Here is a 20,238-nt window from a genome sequence, read left to right as displayed (position 1 = left end):
TTCTCTCTCTCCCTCTCTGTGTGTGTGTGTGTGTGTGTGTGTGTTTTGCACCCCTCTCCCACATCCTTACCAATCTCTTTCTTTCTCACTCTCTCCCTGGGTTGGTTGGTCTATATGTCTTTCTCTTAATCTCTGTCTTAATCCCTCTCTGGAGTCTTTCAGGTTCTTCCCTTATTTGCCTACTTATTTATGTTTCATTTATTTTGTTTAGGTAAAGCTACTTCCTCTTCTAATCCAAGCAGCCCAGCTCCAGACTGGTACAAAGATTTTGTTACAGATGCTGATGCTGAGGTTTTAGAGCATTCTGGAAAAATGGTACTTCTCTTTGAAATTCTTCGAATGGCAGAGGAAATTGGGGATAAAGTGTAAGTTCTTTTCCTATTTCCTGTTTTTGTTATATGAACCTTTTGATAACCTTTTTCTTGTTTAAACAATTTATTTAAAGAAATCTGTTTTGTTTTCTTCCTTTCTAAAGATGTAATTTCATGGTTAGTGTAGTGACAACTATCTTCCTTCTAAGTCACTATTTCTGAGTGCATATTCTGGTTATTTCTTAAGTGCTGTTTTCCCTTTCTGGCTATAGCATCTTGAACTTATTTCCTTGAGCCAAGTCTCTAGTTGATATTTGTATTTCATCATTTTCAGAATCATTTTTCAATCCATGCAGTGCGGCTTCTACCCTATTACTTTACTGAGTTTTCCCCCCTAAAGTCACTTAATGACCTTCTAATTTCCAAATCTAGTGGACACCTCTCAGACTTTATTTCACCTCTTTGACTACTCTCTTTATTATTTCTCCTTTGTTTTTCGTTCCTGTTTGTTTTAATTCTAGCATTTGTGCCCCCTTTCCCTTCCCTGGATTCCAATCCCCAATCTTATCCTTCATTTTATTATTTAAAAAACATACTTTTAAAGTTTTGAACCAGACTTAACTGTTTAGGCTTTTATAAGATCCCAAGTTCTGGTCATAAAATATTTTAAAAATATAATGCTTTTAATATAACAATTTTTTTGTTAAAAACTTTAAGCACTTTAACATAAGGCTAAAATAAAACAATCTTCTATTTAAAAAAAAATGTCAAATTTAGTTTCTTTAACTTTCCTGGAAAGAGGTGGCTCTGTTATATTTTCATACCACCTTTTAATATACCTCTACTCTACACTTAACACATTCTGATGTACTTGATGTGTCTTTTCGCTGGATAGTGAGTTTTTTGAAGACACAGACTGTTTTATTCCTTTTTAATTAACTCCTAACCTGGCATCTAATAAGTACTCACTATAAGTTTTTTTTGTTACATATTGCCACTTATACAGAAACAAGTGGTTCAGATAAGGGATGATGTTGGCTTGGAATGGAGTGGTAGTAGTGGAGATGAAGGGTATGTTTTGGAGTAGAAACAACAGCACTTGGTAGATTAAGTGCAGGGCAGTAAGAAGGAGAGAGTAGTCAAAGATGACCCTCAGGCTTTCCCCCTAAGTGGCTGGTAGATTATGGTGTTATTTACTAAAATGGAGAAGATTAAGGGAGAAGTAAGTTTATTAGAGGTAGTAAAGAGTCCTGCTCTGGCTTTGTTAAGTTTCCAAGGCCTATTAGATGTCCATGAGAGATGTCAAGTAGAAAGTGGATATTTGAGCTCAGAGTTCCTGAAAGACCAAGAGAGATTAATGCTCTAGACATGCTTATGCTTTTTTATCTATTAACTTCTGTAGTTTAAAGTTAATTTTTATTGGGTACCATACAAGAATTTTATGAGTATAGGGGAAATTTTAGTAGTCTTTTATTAATTTCCTAACCAGTTCAAGAATCTCTTCTACCATGTTCATCATGGATGTTCTCCTGGCCTCTCCTGGGTAGAATATTTTCTATCTCAGAAGGCTCCCTGTAGTTGAATACTTCAAAGTGTTAGAAAATGGATCCTTATCTTTAGTTTATACTCTTCCTATAGCTATTTCCCCCCTGGTCTAAAATAGAATGTATCTACTGCTTTTTAAAAATACTGTTATAATGATCATTTTTAGTTATTAACCCAATTGATAGGTGTTATCAACGTTAAGACTATAAAACTGCATTTCAGGAATTGTGATTACCACTATTCTTTATTTGTCCAACATTTCATTATGGAAATTTTCAAACATAACAAAAAGTAGAAATAATTTTTAGAGTGAATACCTATATACCTGTCACCTAGAATCTATACTATATTCTATATTTTATCATACTTCATTTATTACATATCTATTTATCATCCATCTTATTTTCCTGATGCCTTTCAAAGTAGGTTGCAGACATCACTACTACTATTTCAATTGTCTCCTCTTCAGATAATGGTGGGTTTATCTCTCGTCACTTTTAGCTTTTTCTTCTCAGTTGATTTATCTGTTCTTTGTATGGCATAATTTCAGTCCTGACATGGTCTTGAATATATTTCATTTTTTTAGCACTTATCTCAAAATATGGTCACAAACACTTCAGCTGAATTTTTATTAACACAGAATTATAGTGAGGCTGGTTCTTGTTTATTCTGGACCCTATCCTTCCATTCCTGCAGTCTGATGGAGCAGTTTTCCAACATCTAAATAACACTACTGGTTCATATTGACTTGTGGTCAACTAAGACTTTTTTTTTTTTTTTTAAGAAGAACTTTTGTCAAATCAGATTCTTCTATTCCCTATTTGTGCAGCTGAAGCTTAGGTGGAAATTCATTTTTTTAGCATATGAATATCCAATTTTGCCAAGACCATTGTTAAAAACACTAATTTTTTTCCATTGAATTGCTTTTGCCTATTTGTCAAAAACCAATTAACTATAGTGTAGCTTTATATCAGGACTATATTCTGTTCCACTGATTTGTGTTGGTCTCCTCAGTACTACACTATTTTGATTACACTAGCTTTGTGTTGAAATCACGTAGAGTTAGGCCTCCAACTTTTTTCCTTTCAAAATTGTTTTGGCTACTCTGTATGCTTGGCATACCCATATAAACTTTAGAATCAGCTTGTTAATTTCTACAAATTTCTAATTTTTAATTCTTTTGGATATTTACTGAGGTTTAGATTAAAATTGTGTTGTTTGTGAATCTTCTAATCCATGAATACTAACTTGTCTTTTTAGCCTTGTTTTCAGCCAGTCTCTCATATCTCTGGACTTGATTGAAGATTTTCTTGAATTGGCTAGTAGGGAGAAGACAGAAGATAAAGATAAACCTCTTATTTATAAGGGTGAGTTACATTTGTATATCATAATTTTAAAAACATTCATTTAAACATATTGTATAAACATTTTAACAATAGAATATTACCCAGACCCACAACCCTAATATATCTATTTTTTCTGTACTTTCTTTTTGTCCTTATCCATATAAATGTGGTCTTTGTTGCTGCAGTTGTAGCAAAATTTTTTTTTGTTTTTTTAAACAGCGTTATTGAGTTATGATTCACATATCATGCAGTTTACCCATTTAAAGTGTACAATTCAATGGTTTTTAGTACATTTTCAGAGTTGTGCAACTATCACCATAGTCAATTTTCGAACATATTAATCAACACCAAAGAAACCCTGTACCCTTTAGCTGTCATTCTGCTAACCCCCTTTCTACCTCTTTACCCCTAAGCAATCACTAATCTACTTTGTTTATATAGATTGACCTATTCTGGACCTTTCATATAAATAGTCATATAATATGTGGTCTTTTGTGACTGGCTTCATTCGCATAGCATGTTTTTAAGGTTCATCCAAGTTGTAGCAAGTGTCAGTGCTGTATTCCTTTCTGTGGCCTAATAATATTCCATTTCATGGATAATACCCACATTTTGATTATTCATTCATTAATTCATAGATATTTGAGTTGTTTTCTCCTTTTGGCTATTGTGAATAGTGCTGCTATGAACATTCGTATACAAGTTTTTATTTCTTTAAACATCTGTCTTTAATTCTTTTGAATATTTAGTTAGGAATGGAATTATTGGGCCATATGGCAATTCTAAGTTTAATGTATTGAGGATCCACCAAACTCTTTTCTACACTGGCTGCACTATTTTACATTCTCAAGAAGTAGTGTTCAAGGGTTCTGATTTCCCCACATCTTTACCAACACTTGTTTTCTGTTGTTGTTGTTGTTGTTGTTGTTGAATTATAGCTATCCTAGTGGGTGTGAAATGGTATCTCATTTTGATTTTGATTTGTATTTCTCTAATGACTAATAATGTTGACCATTTTTTCATGGCCATTTGTATATCTTCTTTGGAAAAATGTTTATTCAGGTCCTTTGCCCATTTGTCTTTTTGTTATTGAGTCGAAAGACCTTAAAATTTTTTTTTTTTAATTTAAAAAATTTTCTGCATACCAGGCCCTTATCAGATACATGCTTTGTAAATATTTTCTCATTCTTTTCATTGTCTTTTCATTTTCTTGGTAGTATTCTTTGATGCAGAAAAGGTTTTCATTTTGATGAAGTCCAATTTTATTTTTCTTCTTTTGTTACTTACGGCTTTAGTGTCATATCTGAGAAACCATTGCCAAATCCAAGTCCATGACTATTTACCCCTATGTTTCCTTCAAAGAATTATATAGTTTTAGCTCTTACAGTTAGGTCTTTGATGCATTTTGAGTTAATTTTTACATTTGGTATGAGGTAAAGGTCCAACTTCAGTCTACTGGTTGAGAAGACTGTTCTTTCCCCATTCACTGTTCATGGTACCCTTGTTAAAAATTAGTTGACCAAAGAGACAGGTTTATTTCTTGACTCTGAGTTTTATTCCATTGATCTGTATGTCAGTCCTCATGCTAGTAGCACAGTCTTGGTTACCTTTGCTTTGAACATAAGTTTTGAAAGTGTGCGTACTCCTACTTTGTTCCTCTTCAAGATTTTTTTGGCTATTCTGGGTCCCTTGCAATTCCATATGAATTCTAGAATTAGCTTGTAAATTTTACAAAGAAGTCAGCTTGGATTCAGATAGTGATTGCATTGAATCTGTAGTTCATTTTAGGAAGTATTGCCTTCTTAACAATGTTAAGTCTTCTGATCTATGAACATGGGATGTTTTACCATTTATTTAGGTCTTTAATTTCTTTCACTAATGTTTTATAGTTTTCAGTGTATGCATTTTGCATTTCTTATGTTAAATTTATTTTATTCTTTTTGATAGTATTGTAAATGGAATTGTGCTCTTACTTTTAGTTTTGGATTCTTCATTGCAAATGTATAAATTAAGTTTTTCATAATAACTCATTTATTAGTTCAAATAGTGTTTTGTGGATTTTTAAAGGATTTTCCTTATACAAGATCATGTCATCTGCAGATAGAGATAATTTACTTCTTCCTTTACAATATGGATTACTTTTATTTCTTTTTCTTGACCATTTCCCTCCTTAGAACCTCTAGTACAGTGTTGAATTAAAGTGACAAAACCAGACATCCTTTTCTTTTTCCTAATCTTAGAGGGAAAGCATCTGATCTTTCACCATTCTGTATGGTGTTATTTGTATTTTTTTCATAGATATCATTTATCATGTTGAGGAAGTTCCGTGTATCGGTATTTCCAGTTTTTTGAGTGTGTTTTTCTTATCATGAATGTGTATTGAACATTGTCAAATGATTTCTTTGTGTCTACTGAGATGATCATGTGGGGTTTTTATTTTTATTAATTTGTTAATTTTAGATTTTTCTTCAGGAATAATTTATTCTTATATACCTTAAGATGTATCCTAAGACTTCTAAACTTTTAATATTATTTAAAAGGAAAACAATTGAAACACATCCTGTTTGTAGGAATATCATTAATAAAACTAGATCATTTATTCCAGAAATCCTTAATATTTGAATCTTATAGGATATTACAGTCCTTAGGACATAAACAAAATTTGACTTGATGAGACATACTTACTTTTGCTGTTTTGTTTGTTTTAGTCCAAATTCTCAAAGAAATAGATTTTTTTATTGAAGTATAGTTGATTTATAATATTATATTAGTTTCAGGTGTACAGCATAGTGATTCAGTATTTTTGCAGATTATACTTCATTAAAAGTTTTATAAAATAATGGCTATAATTCCCTGTGCTATACAATACCCTTGTTGCTTATTTATTTTATACATAGTAGTTGGTATCTTTTAATCCCTTATGCCTCCCTTACGCCTCCTCTCTTGCTTCTCCCCACTGGTAACCACTAGTTTGTTTTCTATATCTCTGAGTCTGTTTCTGTTTTGCAATATACCTTTGTATGTGTTATTTTTTTATATTCTACATATAAGTGATATTATACAGTGTCTGTCTTTCTCTCTCTGAATTCTTTCACTAAGCATAATATTCCCTAGGTCCATCCATGTTGCTGAAAATGGCAGAGTTTCATTCTTTTTCTTATGGCTGAGTAATATTCCTCTGTGTGTGTGTGTGTGTGTGTGTGTGTGTGTGTGTGTGTGTGTGTACCACATCTTCTTTATCCATTTGTCCATTGATGGACACTTGGGTTGCTTCCATATCTTGACTACTGCTGTGTACATGTATGTGTGTACATGTATGTGTTTGAATCAGTGTTTTCAGGTTTTCTGATACATACCCAAGAGTGGAATCGCTGGATGATATGGTGGTTCTATTTTTAGTTTTTTGAGGAACCTCCATACTGTTTTCCATAGTGGCTGCACCAGTTTACATTCCCACCAACAGTATACAAAGGGTTTCCTTTTCTTCACATCCTCACCAACATTTATTATTTGTAGATTTTTTGATGATAGCCATTCTGGCAGGTGAGAGGTGATATCTCATTGTGAGTTTGATATGCATTTCTCTAATAATTAGCTATGTTGAACATCTTTCCATGTCCCTGTCAGCCATCTGTATGTCCTCTTTGGAAAAATGTCTGTTCAGGTCTTCCATCCATTTTTTGATACTGTTGTTTGTTTGTTGATATTTAGTTGTATGAACTGTGTGTATATTTTGGATACTAACTCCTTCTTGTTCATATTGTTTGCGAATATTTTCTCCCATTCTGTGGGTTTTCTTTTCGTTTTGTCAATGGTTTCCTTTGCTGTGCAAAAGCTTTTAAGTTTAATTAAGTCCAATTTGTTTATTTTTGCTTTTATTTATTTTGCCTTAGGAGATAGATCCAAGAAAATATTTTTACACTTTATGTCAAAGAGTGTTCTGCCTGTGTTCTCTTCTAGGAGTTGTATGGTTTCAAGTCTTACATTTAGGTCTTTAATCCATGTAAAGCTGATTTTTTATACAGTGTGAGAAAATGTTCTAATCTCATTGTACATGTAGCTGTCCAGTTTTCCCAGCCCCACTTATGAAAGAGACTGTCTTTTCTCCATATATATTCTTGCCTCCCTTGTTGTAGATTAATTTACCACAGGTATGTGGGTTTATTTCTGGGCTCTCTATTCTGTTCCATTGATCTATGCATCTGTTTTTCTGCCAGTACCACACTGTTTTGATTACTGTGTAGCTTTGTAGTATAGTCTGAAGTCTGAAAGGGTGATACCTCCAGTTTTGTTCTTTTTCTTCTCAGGATTGCTTTGGCAATTTGGGGTCTTGTGGTTCCATATAAATTTTAGGGATTATCTATTCTAGTTCTGTGAAAAATGTCCTGAGTATTTTGATGGGGATTGCATTAAGTCTGTAGAGTGCTTTGGGTAGTATGGCCATTGGATCGGAAGAATTAACATTACTAAAATGACCATACTACCAAAAAGCATTTTTTAAACTAACGCACTGAATTTAACTAAAAAGTTTGCTGAAAGACATAAATCTCAGTGTTGTCAACTTGTTTTATATTAAGACTCTAGGGTGTGATGATATGAATTTTGCTTGGAGTGGAAATAGTAGTATTATGTTTGCAGTTAAAGAATTAGAATGGAAATTATGTATGATAAAATATAAAAGTGTCATAAGTACTTTATCCGTTGGTATTTTAGTATGAATGTCAGGCTTGGGTAAAATTTTACCTCAGTGTGCAAATGTTGACATGTCTGATCAGTGTTTAACTTATAAAATCACAGTTCTTTACTTGTACATACATGCTCACAAATATGTAATTGTCATGAAATAGGAACATATGCTGATATTTGTGGCTAAATCATAGAATATTTTTGGCACATAAATAGGCATTCTGTAAATATTTGTTCAGTGAATGAATAAACGTGTTCTATGTCTCTGGTTTTTATCTGTTTAGTATCAACTTGTTGATAACAAGGTGGGAAACCTGGTCATTTATAGATTTAATTAAAAAGAAGCTTCATGAGCATAATACAGCTTAATCATATTCTTTTGAAAGTTTTATAGGATTCTAATCAAGGAAATCTTTTCAGACATTTACATGTAGATGAAATACTTTTGAAAAGTACCTTTGCTATTCAATATCTGTTGGAAGGAAATCTGTAGTGAATTTATTTGTAATACAATGAATTATCCCTTGATTAAAAAAATTTGTCTTGCTATGCAAATTGAATATATATGACCAGCTTTTTTTTTTTAATTTTTAAAAAATTTTTGGCTGTGTTGGGTCTTTGTTGCTGTGCGCGGGCTTTCTCTAGTTGCAGTGAGCGGGGGCTACTCTTTGTTGCGGTGCACAGGCTTCTCATTGCGGTGGCTTCTCTTGTTGCAGAGCATGGGCTCTAGGCACCCGGGCTTCAGGAGTTGTGGCTTATGGGCTCTGGAGCGCAGGCTCAGTAGTTGTGGTGCACGGGCTTAGTTTCTCTGCGGCATGTGGGATCTTCCCAGACCAGGGCTCAAATCCGTGTCCCCTGCATTGGCAGGTGGATTCTTAAACACTGTGCCACCAGGGAAGGCCTGTGACCAGCTTTTAAATGGCAAGCAAGGAAGAAAATCTTTTAGTACTAGGATAACAATATATGTCTCTTTTTTCTTTTCTTGTTGAATTTTCAGGTGAAGGGAAGTGGCTCCGAAACATAGACTATTACCGTTTAGATGGTTCTACAACTGCTCAATCAAGGAAAAAATGGGCTGAAGAATTTAATGATGAAACTAATGTGAGGTAGGAAGCATTTCTGAATGTATAGAGAGTTTTTAAAAAATCATTTTAAATCTACATATAGTAAAATTTACTTTTTAGTGTCTACTACTATAATTTTTGACAAATGCAAGATGTAGTCAAGATATAAAATGGTTTCATCACCCCTTAGGAAATTCACTTATGGAATCATACAATTTGTAGCCTTTTCAGTCTCACTTTTTTCACATGGCAAAATGCATTTGAGATTCATCCACATTGTTGCATATGTCAATAGTTTGCTCCTTTTTACTGTTGAGTAGTATTCCATTGTATGGATGTGTCCATTGTATGGATGTATGGTTTATTTTCATTATATGGACGTATTCGTTGTGTGAATGAGTAGTTTGTTTAACCATTTCTATTTGAAAGACATTGGAATTGTTTCCAGGTTTTGAAATTAAAATTGAAGCTGCTTTAAACATTCATGTATAAGTTTTGTGTGACCATAGATATTTATCCAAGTGAAATGAAAATCCAGGAGTGCAACTGCTGGGTTATATGGTAAATTTATGTTTACCTTTGTAGGAAACTGCCAAACTGTTTTCCAAAGTGGTTGTACAATTTTGCATTCCCACCAGCAATGTATGAGGGTTCCAGTTGTTCTGTGTCCTTGGTATTATCATATTTAAAAATAAAAAAATTTACCCATTCTAATAGGTATGTAATGGAATCTCATGTGATTTTAATTTGCATTTCCCTAATGTTAGTTGATGTCAAGCATCATTTTATGGGCTTATTGGCCATTTTTATATCATCTTTGGTGATACATCTGTTAGAGTGTCTTAAGGTTAACAAGGTATTCTTGATCTCTTTACTTATTGTAAGAATTTGAATAATATACTTTAAACAACTGCAGGTAGAGGTTGTGTTATATAGGTGATGTTGATGTTGCTTTTAACTATCAGCAATTACATACTTGAACTGCATTTGGAAGAGAAAAATTTATGTGTATACATACATATAAACATTTGCTCACACACATACACGTTGAAAGCATTGCCTTTAAGATAGTGATGAAGAGATGGGGTTAGTTTAATGAAAAGATGGCTAAGATATGACTTAATAAATGTTCTAAAGTATGAAAGGTATTATATTTTGTGTGTAAAACGTGTTTTAATGCTAACAGAGTCCTGAACTACACCTAGGGTTAAAACGGGAGATTCCAGTTAGACCATAGGAGGAGTATATTCTTATTAGGTATTTAAAATCTGTAGAGTCTGGGAGAGCTTACAAAGGGATTGTTTGAGTACAGTAAAGTGACTTTAAAAATGATTATATAACTTTTTAAAGAATAAGTACATTTTTATATTTTGTTTGCCATGTTTTAAACAATTATTATTTGTGCATGAGTGTGAAGAAGTAATTTTATTGAGTTATCCTAGTCTAATTTGTCAAATTTAATCTAAACGTTTGACTTGCTCAGTTTCCCAAATTTGTAAATATCATAATAGCATATGATTTGTCCCATAATAGTCATATTTGGTAACTAGTAGGGAACAACAATGAAATGTGCATGTTGAGCTGTCAGCTTGGCTTTTTCACTAACAAATTAAGCCTCCTAAACATATGCCAGAAAGTGTCTCTGATTCAGATTCACCATGCATACACACACACACACACACACACACACACACAAACTCCATGGATTTGAGGGGTTACTCTTGAGTAGCTAAATCTGTAAACTTGTCTAGATTAAATTCACAAATGTGAGAGATTATGTCTGTTTTTCTACCTATCTTCTGTTTTCTCATGACTCAGTAATGTTCAGAAATAGAATATAGATATAATTTTGTTTATTGTTAACCAGTTAGAAAGACACATTAAAATAAGTTTTAAGATAGTGACCTAATGTTGTCTTATGTGGCGAGGAAGCAATTTTAACAGTCTCAGGGCCCTTTTTTTTTTTACTTTATTTTATTTATATTTATTTATATGTTTACTTATTTATTTTATTTAGAGTCAAAGGAACTTACAAAGACAGTCTAGAGAGGTACTGTGACCCTTTCACCTAATTTCTCCTAATGGTTACATCTTACCTATGATATCAAAACCAAGAAATTGACACTGTTTCAACATGTGTGTATATCTATGTTTTTTTTTAATCGCATATGTAGAGATTCCTGTAAGCATGACTGCAATCAAGGTACAGAAATATTCTATCACCACAGAGATGCCTCTCTTTCTGCCCTTTTATAGTCACACCCATCCTGACCACCAACGTTGCCCTAATCCCTAACTCCTGGCAATAACTAATTTGTTCTCCATCTTTATAATTTTGTCATATCAAGACTGTTATATAAATTATATCATAGTATATGTGACCATTTGAGATTGGCCTTTTTCACTCAGCATAATGCCCTTTAGTTTCGTTCAAGTTGTTGTGTATATCAATAGTTCATTCCTTTTTACTACACAGTAGTATTCCATGGATTGGATGTACCAGCTTGTATAATACAAACTGTATGTCTACTGCAGGGCATTTTGTTCATTTCCAGGTTTGGCTATTACAAATAAAGCTGCTGTGAACATTGTGTACAGGTTTTGTGTGGACCTAAGTTTTCATTTCTCTAGGATAAATGCCCAGGAGTGCGATTTCTAGTTTACACGGTAAGTGATTATTTCATTTTTTAAGAAACTACCAAACTGTTTTACAGAGTGGCTGCACCGTTTTACCTTCCCTTCAGTAAAGTGTGAGAGATCAAGTTTCTCTGCATCCTCACCAACATTTGATTTTATAACTGTTTATCTTGGCTGTTTTCATAGGTGTGTAGTGGTATCTCGTGATCTTAATTTGCATTTCCCTGATGGCTGGTTATTTTGAACATTTTTTTCATGTGTTTATTTATCATTTGTATATGCTCTTTGGTGAAATGTTTCTTCACGTCTTTTGCCCATTTTCTAACTGGATTGTTTGCTTTTTTATTGTTGAATGTTGAAAATCCTTTATATAATTTAGGTATGAGTAATTTGTCATATGTGGTTTGCAAATATTTTCTCCCAGTCTATGGGTTGTCTTTTCATTTCCTTCACAAGGTCTTTCACAGAGCAAAACTTTTTAATTTTGGTGAAGTCTAGTTTGTCAGTTTTTGTTTTAGTCATGCTTTTGTTGTCAAGTCTAAGAATTGTTCCCTAAGCCCTAGGTCCTGGAGATTTTCTCCTATGTTATTTTCTAAAAGGTTTATGGCTTTACATTTTAAGTATAAGGTGCATTTTAAATTAATTTTTGTATATGATGTGAGATTTAGGTTGAGTTCACTTTTCTTTTTCTTTTTTTTTTTTTGCCTGTGGATGTCCAATTGCTCCAGCACCATTTGTTGAAAAAGCCATCCTTTCTCTACCAAATCGCTTTTGCAATTTTGTGAAAAATCATTTGGCTATACTTCTGTGGGACTATTTTTTGGTTCTAGTCCATTGGTCCATATATCTGTCCTTCTGCCATTACCACATAGTCTTGATTATTGTAGCTATGTAATAGGCCTTAGTAGCAAGTCAATATCTCCTACTTTATTCTACTTTTTCCAAGTTGTTTTAGCTAGTCTAATATCTTTGGCTTCATATATAAATTTTAGAATCCTCTTGTCTAATCTATAAAAATCTTGCAAGAATTATTAGAAATTGCATTACACCTGTCATCAGTCTGGGGAGAATTGATATCTTTACTATATTGAGTCTCCCGTGAACATAGTATCTCTGTTTATGTAGATCTTTGATTTTTTCAATCACTGTTTTGTAATTTTCAGCATAGAAGTCCCATATATGTTTTGTTAGATTTACACCTAAATATTTCATTTTTTGGGAATTGTAAGTGATATTGTATTTTTAATTTTACTTTTCACATGTTCGTTGGTAGTATGTAGAAATGCAGTTGATTTTTGTATTGATGTTTTACCTGTGATCTTGCTGAACTCACTTATTTGTTCTAGGAGTTTGTTTTATAGATTCCTTGAGATTTTCTACTAGACCATTATGTCATCTGCAAGTAAGGATAGTTTTATTTCTTCCTTTCCGATCTGAATGTAGTTTGTTTCCTTTTCTTGTCTTTTTGCACTGGCTAGAACTTCAGTAACATGTTGAATAGCAGTGATGAGAGTGGACATCCTTGCCTTCTTGATCTTAAGAGAAGAGCATTCAGTGTTGATAACTGTGATATATCTGTAGATTTTTTGTAGATACCTTTATTAAGTTCAAGTTCCCTGCTATTCATCTCTATTCCTAGTTTGCTAAGAGTTTTTACTATGAATGGGTGTATAATTTTGTCACATGCTTTTTCTTTCTCACTTAATATGATAAATTTTTTTTTCTTTAGCCTGTTAACATGGTATATTACATAGCTTGATTTTCAAGCTGAACAGCCTTGCATCCCTGGAATAAAACCCATTTGGCCATGATGTATAATTCTTTTTATATAGCGCTGGCTTCTATTTGCTAATATTTTGTTGGGGAATATTTATGAGATATTGGTCTGTATCTGGTTGTTTTTATACTGTCTTTGTCTAATTTTGGTATCAGGATGGTATTGGCCTCATAAAATGTGTTGAGAAGTGTTCCCCCTTCTGTTTTCTAAAAGAGATGTGTAGAATTTGTGTTAATTAATCTTAAATTTTTGGTAGAATTTGCCAGTGAAACTTTCTGGCCTTGGAAATTTCTTTTTGTGAGATTTTAAATCATTAATTCAATTTCCTTAATTGTTATAAGACTATTCAAATTATTTCACATTGAATGAGTTGTGGTAGTTTGTGCTTTTTGAGGAATTGGTTCATTTCAAATTTACGTATAGAACTGTTCATAGCATTCCCTTATTATCCTTTTGATGTCTTTAGGATCTATAGTGATAGCTTCTGTTTCATTCATGGTATTGGTAATTGTGTATTCTCTTGTTTTTGTCAGTCTTGCTAGAGGCTTGTCAATTTTATTGATCTTTTCAAAGAACCAGCTTTTTATTTAATTGATTTTCTCTATTTTTTCTTTCTGTTTTCAGTTTCATCTTGTTTTGACTTAGTTTGCTCATCGTTTTCTACTTCCTTGAGGTGGAACCTTAAATTACTCATTTAAGACTTTTCCTCTTTTCTAATATAAGCATTTAGTGCTGTAAATTTCCCTTTCAGCACTGCTTTAGCTGTCATACAAATTTTGATGTGTTTTATTTTCATTTCCATTCAGTTCAGTGTATTTTTTCTTTTGAGACTTCCATTTTGAGTCATAGCTAGAAGTATCTTGTTTAATTTCCAAGCATTTGGAGATTTCTATTATTTTTCTGTTATTGATTTCTAGTTTGATTCAGTTCTGTTCAGAGAATATACTCTGTATGATTTCAGTTTTTAACTTTGTTGTGTTTTGTTTAATGGATCAAGATATAGAACATCTTGGTATATCATACATGGGCCCTTGAAAAGAATGTATTTTTTGCAATTGTTGACCAGAGTTTCCTATAAATGTTGATCAGATCCTGTTATTTAATGGGATTGTTGTATTCTTCTTTATGTCTAGTTGGTTACTGATTTTTGAGAGAGGAGGTTTGAAACCTCCAACTATAATTGTGGATTTGTCTGTTTTTCAAGGATTTTACTTCTCATATTTTCAGCTCTGTTGTTTCCTGTATACACATTTATGTCCCTCACTATTACTTGTAATTTTCTTTGGTCTGAAACATACTTTATTTCATGCTAATATAGCCACTCCTGCTTTATTTTTTTATTTTTTATTTTTTTAAACATCTTTATTGAAGTATAATTGCCTTACAATGGTGTGTTAGCTTCTGCTTCATAACCAATGAATCAGTTATACATATACAATATGTTCCCATATCTGTTCCCTCTTGCATCTCCCTCCCTCCCACCCTCCCCATCCCACCCCTCTAGGTGGTCACAAAGCACCGAGCTGATCTCCCTGTGCTATGCGGCTGCTTCCCACTAGCTATCTATTTTACATTTGGTAGTGTATATATGTCCATGACACTCTCTTACCCTGTCACATCTCACCCCACCCCCTCCCCATATCCTCAAGTCCATTCTCTAGTAGGTCTGTGTCTTTATTCCCGTTTTGCCACTGGTTCTTCATGGCCTTTTTTTTTTCCTTAGATTCCGTATATATGTGTTAACATACTGTATTTGTTTTTCTCTTTCTGACTTACTTCACTCTGTATGACAGACTCTAACTCCATCCACCTCATTACAAATCCCTCCATTTCATTTCTTTTTATGGCTGAGTAATATTCCATTGTATATATGTGCCACATCTTCTTTATCCATTCATCTGTCGATAGACATTTAGGTTGCTTCCATGTCCTGGCTATTGTAAATAGAGCTGCAATGAACATTTTGGTACATGACTCTTTTTGAACTATGGTTTTCTCAGGGTATATGCCCAGTAGTGGGATTGCTGGGTTGTATGGTAGTTCTATTTTTAGTTTTTTAAGGAACCTCCATACTGTTCTCCATAGTGGCTGTATCAATTTACATTCCCACCAACAGTGCAAGAGGGTTCCCTTTTCTCCACACACTCTCCAGCATTTATTGTTTCTAGATTTTTTGATGATGGCCATTCTGACCGGTGTGAGATGATATCTCATTGTAGTTTTGATTTGCATTTCTCTAATGATTAATGATGTTGAGCATTCTTTCGTGTGTCTGTTGGCAATCTGTATATCTTCTTTGGAGAAATGTCTATTTAGGTCTTCTGCCCATTTTTGGATTGGGTTGTTTGTTTTTTTGTTATTGAGCTGCATGAGCTGCTTGTAAATCTTGGAGATTAATCCTTTGTCAGTTGCTTCATTTGCAAATATTTTCTCCCATTCTGATGGTTGTCTTTTGGTCTTGTTTATGGTTTCCTTTGCTGTGCAAAAGCTTTTAAGTTTCATTAGGTCCCATTTGTTTATTTGTGTTCTTATTTCCATTTCTCTGGGAGCTGGCTCAAAAAGAATCTTGCTGTGATGTATGTCATAGAGTGTTCTGCCTATGTTTTCCTCTAAGAGTTTGATAGTGTCTGCCCTTACACTTAGGTCTTTAATCCATTTTGAGTTTATTTTTGTGCATGGTGTCAGGGAGTGTTCTAATTTCATACTTTTACATGTACCTGCCCAGTTTTCCCAGCACCACTTATTGAAGAGGCTGTCTTTTCTCCACTGTATATTCTTGCCTCCTTTATCAAAGATAAGGTGACCATATGTGTGTGGTTTTATCTCTGGGCTTTCTATCCTGTTCCATTGATCTATATTTCTGTTTTTGTGCCAGTACCATACTGTCTTGATTACTGTAGCTTTGTAGTATAGTCTGAAGTCAGGGAGCCTGATTCCTCCAGCTCCGTTTTTCTTTTTCAAGATTGCTTTGGATATTCGGGGTATTTTCTGTTTCCATACAAATTGTGAAATTTTTTTTTCTAGTTCTGTGAAAAGTGCCAGTGGTACTTTGATAGGGATTGCATTGAATCTGTAGATTGCTTTGGGTAGTAGAGTCATTTTCACAATGTTGATTCTTCCAATCCAAGAACATGGTATATCTCTCCATCTATTTGTATCATCTTTAATTTCTTTCATCAGTGTCTTATAATTTTCTGCATACAGGTCTTTTGTCTCCTTAGGTAGGTTTATTCCTAGATATTTTATTCTTTTTGTTGCAATGGTAAACGGGAGTGTTTTCTTAATTTCACTTTCAGATTTTTCATCATTAGTGTATAGAAATGCAAGAGATTTCTGTGCATTAATTTTGTATCCTGCTACTTTACCAAATTCATTGATTAGCTCTAGGAGTTTTCTGGTAGCATCTTTAGGATTCTCTATGTATAGTATCATGTCATCTGCAAATAGTGACAGCTTTACTTCTTCTTTTCCGATTTGGATTCCTTTTATTTCTTTGTCTTCTCTGATTGCTGTGGCTAACACTTCCAAAACTATGTTGAATAATAGTGGTGAGAGTGGGCAACCTTGTCTTGTTCCTGATCTTAGTGGAAATGGTTTCAGTTTTTCACCATTGAGGACAATGTTGGCTGTGGGTTTGTCATATATGACCTTTATTATGTTGAGGAAAGTTCCCTCTATGCCTACTTTCTCCTGCTTTATTTTGATTGATGTTTACTTGTTATATCTTTTTTCATCCTTTTACTTTCAACCTACCTATTTTGTTATATTTGAAGTGAGTTTCTTGTAGACAGTGTATGGTTGCGTTATTTTTTTTTTTTACCCATTCTGTTAATCTCTTTCTTTTAAATGGTGCATATAGACCATTTACAATTTTTTTTTTACTGAGGTATAATTGGCATATAACATTATATTAGTTTCAGGTGTACAACCATGTACGTTTAATACAGAGCTTGAGGCTGCCATTTCAGTTTTTGTTCAGTTTGTTCTCTTTCATTCTGTTTTCTTTTGCTTCTGATTTCTTTTCCTACCCTTCCTGTGGGTTACTTTTACAATTTTTGGAATTCCATATTGATTACTCTATAGTGTTTTTTAGTGTATCTTTGTATAACTTTTATAGTGGTTGCTCTAAGTATTATACGTACATAACTGATCATAGTCTACTGGTGTCATCATTTTACCATTTTGATTGAAGTGTAGAAACCTTTGCTTCTTTATGTCCCTTTCTCTCCCCCATTTATAATTATCTTAAATGTTTTCTTTACATAAATAGATTACCACATTAAGAACCATAATAATTTTTTCTTCAACCATCAAATATAATTTAGAAAACTTAAGAGAAGGAAAATCTATTTTATTTACTCATAATTTTTGTTCTTTTCATTTTTGTTTCCTCCTTCCTAATGTTTCATATTTCTTTTATAATTTCCTTTTTTTTTTAAAGAAGAGAACTTCCTTTAGCCATTCTTTTAGGGCAGATCTACTGGCAACAAATTTTCTGAGTACCCTCATTTGAGAATTTATTAATTTTTCCCATCATTTTTGAAGAATATCTTAACTGGGTATAGAATTCTGAGTTGGCAGTTCTCTTCTTTTAGCACTTGAAAAATGTTGTGCCACTTCCTCCTAGCCTCCATGATTTCTTAAAATTGGCTATTTTTACAAGTTTGGCTTTTTTAGATTCTACATGAAAGTGATACCATAAAATCCTTGTCTTTGTCTCACTTATCTCACTTAGCATAATGTACTCAAGATTTTTCTGTGTTGTCACATATGGCAAGATATCCTTCTTGGCTGAATAATATTCCATTGTATATATATCCCACATCTTTTTTATTCATTCATCCACTGATGGGCACTTAGGTTGTTTCGAAATCTTGGCTGTTGTGAATAATGCTGCAGTAAACATGACTGTGCAGATATTTCTTTGACATCCTATATTAATTTCTTTTGCATATATACCCAGAAGTGGAATTGCTGGATAATGTGGTAGTTCTATTTTTAATTTTTTGAGGAACCTCCATGTTGTTTTCCATAGTGGCTGAACCAATTAGTGATACAGACAATATTTTATTATAATCATCAAACTTGCTAAGAGACTAAAACTTAATTATTCCAACCACTAAAAAGAAATAATTATGTAACCTCGGAATCTAGTTGTCACTACAATGCCAATCATATTACAGTATATAAATGTATCAAATTAACATGTTGTATACCTTAATTTTACACAAAGTTATTATGTCAGATATATTTTAATTTTTAAAAAACCTGCTATTTTTCAAATTGGCTTTTTCTCCTGTCATTAAGGGCTTGTTTCTCTCTCACTTCTTTCAAGAGTTTTTCTTTATCTTAGTTTTTAGAAGTTTGACTATGGTGTGTCCTGGCATGGATTTCTTTGGTTTTATGTTGCTTGTGTTTCATTCAGCTTCTTAAATTTCTAGGTTTGTGTTTCTTGCTAAGTTTTGGTAATTTTCAGCTGTTATTTCTTTGAATACCTTTATAGCCCGTTCTTTTTTTCTCTTCTCCTTTTAGGACTCTGATGACAAGACTGTTAGATCTTTATTATAGTCCTATAGGTCCCAGAGTCTCTGTTATTTCTTTTTTTTTTTTATTTCTGTTATTCAGATTGGGTCATTTCTGTTCTTCTGTTTTCAAAGTTCATTGAATGTTCTCTACATTCTACTGTTGAGCCTATCTATTGAGTTTCTTGTTACTGTACTTTTCAGTTCTAAAATTTCCATTTTGTTCTTCTGTATGGGTTGTGTTATAACTCCTGATTCTCCACTAGACCTCCTTTGATACTAACCCAGTAGTGGGGGAGAGGGTTTTTCTTATAACCACTGGGTGGGGGTGGATATCCTGGTTCCCTATGTGGTCTTCTCTGACACTGCTGGGCTGCTGGGAGGACTTTGTTAACTCAAACTTACCTGACAGCACTGTCTGGCAATATGCCTTGTTACAACTACATGAGGGTAGAAGTTTGGGCTTCCCACTCAGCCTTTAATGACAGGGGTGGAGGTACACTGCATTTTTCCTGTACCATTTGACTGGAGTCAAACGGTTGTTGTTTTAAAGCTCTCTGTCTTACTAGTCTGCCCCTTGTTTGGTCCTTTGGCTAGAGAGAGCAGACTTTTTTTGGAGATTTATTTTGACAGCACCCACTGATATTTCCAGATTGCTGGGCTCTTCAGCACTCAGTCTGGGATATATGAGGCAAAAAGAAAGCCTACGGAACTCACTGCCATGTTCTGCCTTAGGTCCCAAGCCAGTATGCTTCCTTCTCCTCACTTTTCAGAAAAATCTTATGTTCACCTTATATATAATATCCACGCATTTTAGCTGTACTTATGGTGAGGAATAGGGAACAGCATGTCTATTCCATCTTTCCAGAATTGGAAGTCCAAAGATTACACTTTTAAAGAACTATATCTGTCTTAGAGTAAACATATGCATATGCTTGTGTTGTGTATGTATGTCTAGAAGTGGGATTGCTACGTAATAGGTATGTGCGTATTCAGCTTTAGCTTATACTGCCAAAACATTTTTCCAAAATGGTTGTACCAATTTGCACTCCAGATAGTAGAGTACCTGTTTCATTTGTTATCTATCTTCATTATCACTTGATGATGTCTGTTTTTTTAAGCCATTGTCATAGATATGTAGCAGTAAGGCTTCATAGTCTTAATCTGTATTTTCCTGATAAATAATTCACAGTAGTTCATAGATTTCAGTGTTGAAGCTAAAACATAAAGGTTTTAGAAGCCAACAGCATGGAGTATTTTCCTGAATTGTAGTGAGAAATTTTTCATAAACAGGGCACACAAACTGCTAACCATAAAAGGAAAGATTGATAAGGTGAGCTTCATTAAAAT

The 20,238-nt window shown here is 33.5% G+C and overlaps 1 protein-coding gene across 6 annotated transcripts in view; it reads left to right on the top strand.

Moving 5' to 3' along the window:
- The window catches only part of ATRX (ATRX chromatin remodeler), a 242,716-nt gene that overhangs the window by 175,880 nt on the left and 46,598 nt on the right, over window positions 1-20,238 (top strand). For all 6 annotated transcript variants that reach the window (XM_082447341.1, XM_082447346.1, XM_082447343.1 and 3 more), the window contains 3 exons: window positions 212-365; window positions 3,117-3,223; window positions 8,886-8,994. In XM_082447341.1, coding sequence (XP_082303467.1) covers window positions 212-365; window positions 3,117-3,223; window positions 8,886-8,994 — 370 coding nt within the window. The remainder of the gene's footprint in view (window positions 1-211; window positions 366-3,116; window positions 3,224-8,885; window positions 8,995-20,238) is intronic.

This window comes from Balaenoptera physalus (assembly GCF_965194825.1).
Source record: "Balaenoptera physalus genome assembly, chromosome: X".
NCBI lineage: Eukaryota > Metazoa > Chordata > Mammalia > Artiodactyla > Balaenopteridae > Balaenoptera > Balaenoptera physalus.
The sequence above is the reverse complement of the archived record's forward strand: the minus strand, read 5'-3'. Positions and strand labels throughout refer to the sequence as shown.